Here is a 10,926-nt window from a genome sequence, read left to right on the forward strand (position 1 = left end):
TCGTTGCGGACGTCAGGTGTAGAAAAGCGGTAATTAGAAGAATTTTTCAGGATCAGGATGTGCTATAGGAGAAAAATTATGTTTTTGAGAGGAAAAACTAGAAAAAAATTCAAAAATTTGGTAAAAAAGAGAAAAAAAATCGAAAGTTTTAATTCGTTTTAAGATTTTTCTGTTTTTTCAACATTTCAATTGTATTTTTACTCATTTTTTGGAATTAAAATCGCTTTTAGACTTAAATCAAAAATTTCAGATTTATTTTCGCCATGAAAGTTTGAAAATTCACTCATTTTTCGCATTTTCAAGACATTTTCGGTATTTTTATATGATTTATTCGATTTTCTCCTATTTTTTATCAATATTTTCACATTTTTCACACCTAAAACCCCTTTTTCCCCCCAACAATCAATAAAACAGATTTTTCCCCCGAAAAACTTTTCAACCACTCAAATTCAAACTTCCCTCCCTTTGCAGCGACTACGGTAGACAATTTCGGTGTGAACACCGTGACGCACAAATGCACACTTTCCCACGGTCGGGTCGTGGGAAAATCGTGATTTTCCCACGGTGTTTTGACATATATAAGAGGAGAAAATGGGGAAAACAAAACAGTTTTCAAGAGACAACGTAAGTTTTTTTGTCTTTTTTTATTAAAAATTGGGTTATTAGTGTTTTAATTGTGAAAAATGGCGATAAATAATTTTTTTTCGAAATAATATTTAAAATTATTTTTTAAAATTTGTTTTTGATCTACCCAATGTGCTTTTGCCAGTTTTTTGTATGAATTTTGCCGGGAAATATCGTAAAATTTGTTTCGAAAATCTGGTTTTTTGGGATTTTTCGATTTTTTTTTTAAAATTTCGGAAATTTTTTGTGTTTTCAACAATTTCTAGTGGAGAATGAACATTCAGAGTGACTGGAAACTTTGGAAATGGTGGAAATTTCTATTTTTCTGAGATTTTTAGCCGAAAAATTGAAAAATCGCGATTTTAATTGGAATTTTTCGAAATTTAAAGTTTTTAAAAGATTTTTGACAGTATTTTTCGAATTTCCACGGATTTTCCTTAAAAAATTGGCTAAATTATCAAGTTTCTGGCTGTTTTCGTCATTTTTCAGAGAAAAATTAGTTTTTTTTTCGCAAAAATCCGCTTTTACCAATCTTACAGCAATTTTCCAGCCAGAATCAGTTCTCAAGTGAGCCTAGACCCGATTAGAGCAATTTCTAGACATTTTAGAATGTAAAATTGACAAAAATCGCACCAAAACTCTCTAGAATAGTTAAAAATCTCAATATTTTTCGAAAAAAATCGTAATTTTGGTAAAAATGATTAAAAACGACTGTTCCAGGCGGTTTTTGAGGCGTTTTTAGTGAAAAATGGTGGAAATTTGATACCCGAAACACCCGAGATCATCGGAACAATCAAATTAACAATTTTTTGTTTTTGGTTCAGAAAATCGAAATTTTGGAAATTTTGGTCTGAAAATAGGTCGAAAACCTTCTGAAAATCACAAGAATGGCTAAAAATCTTTACAAAATTGATGTTTTAAGAGATTTCCGATGATTTTCAGCCGGTTTTCAGTCAAAAAACTTAGCGATATCAGATTTTTTGAGAAAAAGAGGAATTTTTGATAATTTTGCTGGAAAATCGCTCTAAACCCGTGAAAATATGAATTTACGACACATTTTCCGTTCTTTTCGCCAAAATTCATGTCAGTAATCACTTTCAGTCATTTTTAGCTAGAAAATCTCAAAAATGATGCAAAATTTGCAAATTTTGATGAATTTACCTGGAAAATCGTCAAAAAATCATTTTAAAAAAACTTTTTTTTGCATTATTTTTTATCATTTTTGGCTAAAAAATCTTCTAAAAATGAGTTTTTTCAGCTAAATTGATGCAAAATAACCGTTTTTTCATCATTTTTCTCCGTAAATTCCCCGAAAAATCGCAAATCCTAGACCCACCTCCCCCAAAAATTCCATCCCAATATTTTAGAGCCGATTTTCAGTAAAAATCACATTTTTCGAGAAAGTTAGCAATATTAGATGATTTTAGCCGGAAAATTTGCTCCAAAATCTACCTAAAAAATCACATTTTTCGAAAAAGTTAGCTGTAAAATTCCCAAAAAAAAGCGTTTTCAACTGAAATGGTGCTTAAAAAACGATTTGTCATAATCGTGAGCCGCAAAATCACTCCGAAATCGTCAAAATCTCAAATTTTTGGCCAGAAATCATATTTTCTTCACATTTTTAGCCGAAAAATTGTTCAAAACCCCAAAAATCGCAAATCCTAGACCCACCTCCGCAAAAATTCCATCCCAAAGTTTGATCTTTTTTGAACCGATTTCCAGTCAAAAATCATGATTATATCACATTATTTATCATTTTTAGCTGGAAAATCCTAAAAAATGATGCAAAATAAGCGGTTTTCCAACATTAGTAACCGGAAAATCCCCAAAAATCGCAATTTCTCACCAATTTTTGGTTGATTTCGCTTTTTCGAGCGAAATTTCAGTAAAAACGTCATACTAATATAACATGTTTTTAGAAAACTAGCAATTTCCGTGGATTTTCTCCGGAAAATCGCAAAAAAAAACCCCCAAAAATCTCAAATCCTAGACCCACCACCTCCCATCATTCCATTTGATCTACCCGCCATTTCTCCCCCCTTGTTTCTTTGTTATTTTCTTCGTTTCAGCGATCAATCTGTTCTCTAACACCAACTAAACAATGTATCAATCCTCTTCTTCTCTCCCCAAATCATTCTATTTGGATCGTCTTGGCAACATGTCGACGTCTTCTTCTTCCACGTCATCTGGAGGAATGGGCGGAGCTTCGATCGATGGATCCATTGGATGTCGCAAACAGATTCTCACTCTCAAACCGAAACAATCTGCCAATGGATATGTTCAGCATTTGGAGTTCAAGGAGAAGGTTTGTGGCGGGGGAAATTACAGAAAAATTGACTTGAAAATCAGTTTTTCGCACAAAAATTGTGTCAAAATGCCAAAAAATTCGGTTTTTTTAAGCTTAAATCAGTCGAAAACCGGATTTTTTGCATCGAAATAGGCTGAAATTGGTCTAAAACTTGCAATTTTACCGAAAAATTAGCTATTTTCGCTCAAAAATTGATCCAAAATGCCAGAAATCCAAGTTTTTACACCAAAAATTGACCAAAACCTAGCGGTTTTTGATAGATATCGACAAAAAAACCAATTTTCTGGCTGAAATCATTCAAAAACCCGGTTTTTTCGCGCTAAAATTAGTCTGAAACTTGCAATTTCACCGAAAACTTGGTTTTTTTTGCATAAAAATTTAGTGAATTTGGAGTTTTTGGCGCTAAATCTGACCTAAAACATTAAATTTTAGCTTAAAATTCGGTTTTTTTTGGCACAAAATTAGCTGAGATCGATCTAAAATGCCAAAAATTCATGTTTTACGGCAAACATTGACCAAAAACCCCTATTTTTCGGAGAAAATCGACAAGACAACCAGCTTTTGAGCTAAAGTGGGTCAGAACACGGTTTTTCCGGTTAAAATTGCTTGAAAATCAGTTTTTCGCGCTAAAATCGATCTGAAACTTGCAATTTTACCTGATTTTTGGTATGAAAAAGCTATAAAACCTAAATTTATCACCGGAAATTTGTGATTTTCGATCTTTTTCATGTGAAAATCGAGAAAATTTGACAAAAATAATGAATTTATAGACAATTTTTCGATATTTCCAAGATTTTGACCGATTTCGGCCGATGATTTTGTGTCTGGCGCACCTCAGGCGCGTTTTCTAGTTAGGGGTTCCTTTGACGCATTTTCTCCGAAAAATTGGTCTAAAACTTGCAATTTCAGCGGAATATTGGTGTTTTGCATCAGAATTGACTAAAATTGATCCAAAAATCCTAGTTTTCACAACAAAAATAGCCTACAACTGGCTCGAAATGCGCCAAAGACACCCCAGATAACTAGAAAACGCGCCCTAGGTGCGCCAGACACAGAATTTTCGACTGAAATCGGTGAATGTTCATAAATCCTTGATTTTTGTCAAATTTTCTATATTTTCTTCTAAAAAAAAAAGCTCGCAAATCTGAAATTTATAGCTTTTCCTTACTGAAAATCGATTTTTTTCGCTCAAAATTTCACTTTTTCCTCATTTTAACCTATTTTTTCCAGGAACCGTCTCCACTCATGACTCCACAAGTCGCCGCCGCCGCTCCAGTGACAATGTTGGCATTGAAGAAGAAGGAGAAGTCGGATAAGAACGTGGTGACAATGCTCGCCTACCGTAAGCCGGCCTCTTCAGCCGGATCGACGTCTTCTGCTTCGTCTGCATTCGAACATCATCTGAGTGTCGCCCATCAGAATCATTTGATCAATATGCATCATTTGATGAACAATGGAAATGGAGGAGGACACGGACTCCATCGTCCGTCATCTCCAAACTCTTCTGGATACGACTCGGATTCGTTGGTTGAGCAGGAGAATTGTGATGTTTTCACGGTAAGAAAACGTGATTTTTAGGCGTTTTTAGGTCGAAAATCAAAGATTTTCCAAAAAAATTGAAGATTTTCACTCAAAAACTGCTAGTTAGACGCCTATTTTCATTAAATATGATAGATTTTCACCCAAAAACAGGAATATTCGCTGAGAATCTGCAATTTTAGCGGTAAATTGCAAAATTATACATTTTAGGCCTAAAATCCCGATTTTCTTCTGAAAATCATCAATTTTATAATGAAATTTCAGTTTTCTACCTGAAAAATCAGTTTTCCCCCTCCCAAAAACACCATTTTCCACCTCAAAACCCTATTTTTAGGCCAGAAAACCTTTCGAAATGATGCAAACAGACTTGCTCGTCTAATCTGGCGCATTGTACGCAAACACGGTACACCATGACGCAATAATGCACAGCCACGTGGAATTTTTGTTTTGCTTAAATTTCGTGGTTTTGGTTCGATTTTTGTAGATTTTCAGCAGTTTTCTGGTGAAAAAGTGGTGTTTTGTTTGGAAAATCCACAATTTTTGCAGAAAATTTGATATTTTTAGGCTTAAATAAGAAAATTTTGTTCGGAAATCGGGTTTTGCAGAAAAATGACTTTAAAAAAAGAGAATTTTGTTGCGTTTTAGCTGAAATTTCAAGATTTTCACCGTTTGAACCTTATAGTTTCCCGGAAATTCGATGATTTTCTCCGAAATTTTCAAAAATCAGTATTTTTTCATTTTCGGCTTCAAAATCTTGGATTTTATCCCATTTCCCTTTCCTTTTTGTTTTGCTTAAATTTCGCGGTTTTGGTTCGATTTTTAGCCGGTTTTTTGTGTAAAAGTGGTGTTTTGTTTGGAAAATTTACAATTTTTGCCGAAAATTCGATATTTTTGGCCTAAAAATGTAATTTTTGTGAGAGTTTTTGCGAAAAATTCGAGATTTCCACCGTTTGAAGCCTATAGTTTCCCGGAAACTCGATCATTTTGACAATTTTTTCTTTAAAAAATCAGTATTTTTTCATTTTCGGCTTAAAGGAGGACTGAAGTCATATTTTTTTATTTCAGATTATGATACTTCAGAAAATTCTGAGCAACTTTCATCATTGGAGCATATGCTAAAAATTGCTCTAAACGCCCTAAATTCACGTTTTCCCGGCTGAAATTGAGCTTTCGTGGAAGAGTTTTCCGACGCGAGTTTCTTCGTCCGTGTAGTCCTCTCGGACAAGTTTTCTTTCTCAATTACTCGTTTTTTTTTTGCTTTTTCAAAGGGGTTTCGTTGTTTTTTCTCAAATTTCTTTGTTTTTTTCAACAAAATATCACTTAAAAATGCATTATTGACAATATTTATACGTATTTTACACGATTATTTAACTTTTCTTACAGAAATCGTCTAATTTACTCCGTATTTTTCCTAGTCTTTGTTTGTTTTTTTCTTTTGTTGCATTATATTGTCAATAATGCATTTTTAAGTGATATTTTGTTGAAAAAAACGAAGAAATTTGAGAAAAAACAACGAAACCTCTTTGAAAAAGCAAAAAAACGAGTAATTGAGAAAGAAAACTTGTCCGAGAGGACTACACGGACGAAGAAACTCGCGTCGGAAAACTCTTCCACGAAAGCTCAATTTCAGCCGGGAAAACGTGAATTTAGGGCGTTTAGAGCAATTTTTAGCATATGCTCCAATGATGAAAGTTGCTCAGAATTTTCTGAAGTATCATAATCTGAAATAAAAAAATATGACTTCAGTCCTCCTTTAAAAACCTAGGATTTTATCCCATTTCCCCTTCCAAATCTTTAATTTTTCTCTTCTTCGCAGAGCCTTCTCAACTCGGCCTCCTACGCCTACAACAACGGTTTGATGATGATGGCGCCGGAGCACATTCATCACGATATGCTCCACTCGCATCCAGTTTGGTCGCCACAAGTCGCTGGAAATGGGGCACCGAACGGCACCAATAATGTCTCTTCTCCATATTTTCATCGTGAGAATGAGAACAAATTTCTCGTTCAATAAGGGAATTTTCACCCTCAAAATTAATCATTAATTAATGATAGTCAAGTCATCATCTCTGTTCTGTATAATAATGATAAGCCCCGCCCCTTCTCCCAGTTTCTCTAGACTCCGCCCCCCTTTTACCATCTAACTAGTGTTTTTTATTCTAATAACTCTTACCTTTGTGTGTGTACTTCATGTACCCCTCCATCCCCTTTAATACCTTTTCTCACTCTATTACCCCCCTAGACTCCGCCTCTAATAGTACCTGACCCCCCTATCCCCTCACCACCTTAATCATACTTGCTCGCAAAAATAAATGTTTTAAAATACTAATTTTCAGGTTTTCGACATTGTTTTATGTCGACTGAAATCAATTTCTCTCTATTTCCTCTGTCTATACAGAGTTGTTGCTTATTTATTACCCGGTTCGCTCAGTTTTCTTCCATTTTCAGCGGAATTTCGTAAATTTTTTGAAAAATCGATATTTTTGTGAATTTTATTGTTGGAATTCATTAAATATTCCCAGTTTCAAATCACTTTTCCATCTAAAAACAACTGAAACAGATAGACGTAACAATTAGCAACTATGTCGTAAGGTTTGGTGCATTGCCCGCAAACACCGTCACGTCAGAATGCGGAATTTCGAAAGGGTGGTGCATTTGAAAAAATCGGAGGGAAAATGGTTTAAAAAGTAGTTTTTCGACGATTTCTGCTGGATTTTTCTTCGAAAATATTAATTTAACCGCTTTAATTCCGTCTTTCACTGGTTTTCGACCTATTTTTGCTATTATTTCATCTTCTGAGCTTAAATTTCAACAAAGAATCGATTTGTCATTATTTCTTCCTCAATTTCAGTTTTTTTGATTTTTCATTAGCCTCTTCGTTCAGGTTTCCTTCCGTTTTCAGCAAAATCTCTTCGATTTTCAGCAAAAATCGATATTTTCGAATTTTTCTTTATTTAAAAAATGAATCGATTTTTCTAGTTTTTTTAAACGAAAAATGTCGGAAATATTGATTTTCCAACCGTTTTTTCCAGATTTTCACTTGAAAATTTTATTTTTATTGCTTTAGTTGTCAATTTCAGTTGTCACTGACCCATTTTCGCAGATATTCTGAGTCAGAATAAATAAATAATAACACGATCGCTGCGAGACCCAACCCAAAATGTCGTCATGCGCCTTTAAACCTACCGTACCCGATTTTGGCGGAAAATGTTTTTTTTTTCGGACTTTTTGAAAGATAATCGATTTTCTTGCGTTTTTGGACTAAAAATGTCGGAAATATTGATTTTCCTACTGCTCTTTCCAGATTTTTGCCGAAAATATAGTTTTTGCTGCTTCATTTTTCTATTTCGCCTGTTTCCGACAAAAATTTGTCTGAAATTTCATCACCTGAGTGCTGAAAAATCAATTTCTCGCCATTTCCTCTGCCAATTATAGGTTTTTCCTTATTTCTAAACCGGTTCGCGCAGTTTTTCTTCAATTTTCCGCAAAATTACTTATTTTTGTGAATTTTTAACAGTCAATTTTTGTCGGGGAGTAGTCAAACTTTCAGAGCCTGAAGACATAGCTGGGGATGCGATTTCCAAAGTTTCAAGAAAACAGGTTCATTTGTAACCGTTTTATGACAATCGGGGGACGTCCCACCGCGTCCCATTTCAAGCCCTAGTTTCACTAGAGTATTCCGTGTCAAGTCGTCGAATTTCTTTCGTTTTCTCTTTCCGCTTAAATCTATCTGCATGCTCCTCCGAAAGTTTCCTAACTAGTAAGAATTTCTCCGCTAAAAACTTTTTAAGGTTGTTTTCTTTGCGCCGGAATTTTTTTAAACTCATATTCACTCTTTCACTCGTCTCGTTTTTCTTTCCGCCCCTCTCGTTTGTTTTCGAAACGCCTTGCACATATTTTATTTTTCAGAACCGTCGGGACGTTCTACGAAAAGGAAGAAAATCCCCATAGAGAACGAAATCATATCCGTTTTCTCCGGGTTTCTGCAACGATCCGTGCCCCCCACACGGATGAGTAAGGGCCGTTCCGGGTACGTAAGTGATGAAAGTTTCTTCGGAAACGTTTGTCCGGTACTGTCAGTGCGTTGCTCTACACGTTGCAGAAAAAGTCAGTGCCGGCTCCGGGTATCTGCTCACGTGAAAGTTTGAACTGTCTCCGGGTCAGGAGTCTCTTCGGGGACTACTGTATCATGCCGTTTGGAGCATGTTTGGCAAAATGGAAGAAATCCCAATGGAGAACGAAATCAGAACTGTTTCTCCGAGGGTCTGCAATGGTCCGTGTCCCACACGGATGAGTAAGGGCCGTTCCGGGTACGTAAGTGATGAAAGTTTCTTCGGAAACTTTTGTCCGGTGCCGTCAGGACGTTGCTCTACACGTTGCAGCTAAGTCAGTGCCGGCTCCGGGTTACTGCTCACATGGGCATCTGCTCACGTGAAAGTTTGAACTGTCTCTGGGTCAGGAGTCACTTGGCGGACTCCTTGACCATGCCGTTTGGAGCATGTTCACAAAAAGGAAGAAATCCCAGTAGAGAACGAAATCAAAGCCGTTTCTCCGAGGGTCTGCGTACGATCCGAATGCTACACGGATGAGTAAGGGCCGTTCCGGGTACGTAAGTGATGAACGTTTCTTCGGAAACTTTTGTCCGGTACTGTCAGGACGTTGCTCTACACGTTGCAGGAAAAGTCAGTGCCGGCTCCGGGTATCTGCTCACGTGAAAGTTTGAACTGTCTCCGGGTCAGGAGTCTCTTCGGGGACTACTGTACCATGCCGTTTGGAGCATGTTCACAAAATGGAAGAAATCCCAATGGAGAACGAAATCAAAGCCGTTTCTCCGAGGGTCTGCACACGATCCGAATGCTACACGGATGAGTAAGGGCCGTTCCGGGTACGTAAGTGATGAACGTTTCTTCGGAAACTTTTGTCCGGTACCGTCAGGACGTTGCTCTACACGTTGCAGGAAAAGTCAGTGCCGGCTCCGGGTATCTGCATAAGTGGTAATCAAGAGCAAAATAAGCTCCAATCTGATTCGCGATGATTACATCCACGCGGTGATACTTGGTGTAAATGACCCGGTGATAACATTTATGAGCCAATCAGAATATTTTTTGAAACTCTTTTTCGATTAATAAAATATTTTCTTCACATTTGTTCTCTACGATACTGCATACATGTCTCGGCAGAACCCCGCATCAGGCACGCAACATTTACCCGTTGAGCAACAGGCGCGCAACACTGCAGCATCAGGAACGCATCATTCAAACGCGCTTCGTTTTCTGAAACGTGTCGGCAGCACGTGTGCAGCAACTAGGATGCGGCAGCATATCCGCAACACTGCAGCAACAGACCCGCTGCTCTCCAGCAGCACCTAGGCAACATTCAGCAAGTGCGCTCCATCTTTTCCAGTTACGAAAACTTATAGTTTTATTCACTTTTTTCCTATTTTCCTGTTTTTCATACAAATGTTTTCTCTGGATTTATTTTATTAAAATAATTCTCCCCGTTTATTGGAATAAAAATACGTGTGTATAGAAACAAAACAATCACATTTCAGCTTTCAACTGCTAAAAAGACAACATCACCGCCAGTCGAGCCTAATAGGATTTCAGGAAAAAAGGTGAGATTTTTTCAATACTCTAAATAAGTTTTACGTCTTTTTTTCAGAAATTTGAGCGATAGGAAACGACGAGGATTTCAAAGCAAGCTGAATGCAACATCATCGAAAGTTAATTCATAAATTGTACTATTTTTTCACATATGTATACATTTTCGTGAATTGTACTATGTTCAGATTTATGTACATCTATTATAGGTTGTAGTTGTATTCAAGTTTTGTAAATAAATGTAATTAAATAAATAGTAAACTGTCTTCGGTGCAAGAAACTATAGCAAAGGAGGCAGCGGCCTAATTTTAGCAGCGCCAGAGCAGCACAGCAGCAACCTTTCCGCAACACGTACGCTACAGTACCGCAGCACAACCGCATCAGGCACGCACTCTACGCTTGCCTGCTGCTGGACTGCTGCGAGCCTGATGCGGGTTTCTGCCGAGGTTTCAAAAGTCTCAAAATTTGGTATTTTAAAAATTTTTCGACCAAAAAATTCTTTTAAAAAAGTTCGAGCTAAAAATTTCGGAAATTCCTGACTTGAATCATTATCGATTTGTAAAACTAATCTAAAAATTCAAAAACCATTTTCTCGAGAATGCCAATATCTGCACATTTTGAGCAGTTTTCATTTAAAAAAGTCTGAAATACTGATTTTCATTTCAAAAACTGCATATTTCGATGAAAAATGGAATGATTGGGTACAAAAAACAACGAAAATGACGACAAGAAATACCCATAAAAATAAGGGGAAAAGCACCAAAAAATGAAGAAGTTAAAATTGGCAACAAACGCGGTATGGAATGTCTGAAAAACAATCAAAAGAACAGTTCGAGACGGGGGGAATAAATACAT

At 36.5% G+C, this 10,926-nt stretch overlaps 1 protein-coding gene across 1 annotated transcript; it reads left to right on the forward strand.

The window, feature by feature from the left end:
* Positions 1-2,725: 2,725 nt before the first annotated feature.
* GCK72_003400 (uncharacterized protein) lies at positions 2,726-6,485 on the forward strand (the record flags this gene model as incomplete). Its single annotated transcript, XM_053724034.1, has 3 exons — positions 2,726-2,929; positions 4,163-4,489; positions 6,288-6,485. 3 exons carry the CDS (start codon positions 2,726-2,728, stop codon positions 6,483-6,485), a joined length of 729 nt encoding a protein of 242 aa, XP_053592679.1.
* Positions 6,486-10,926: the final 4,441 nt, after the last annotated feature.

This window comes from Caenorhabditis remanei, chromosome I, assembly GCF_010183535.1.
Source record: "Caenorhabditis remanei strain PX506 chromosome I, whole genome shotgun sequence".
NCBI lineage: Eukaryota > Metazoa > Nematoda > Chromadorea > Rhabditida > Rhabditidae > Caenorhabditis > Caenorhabditis remanei.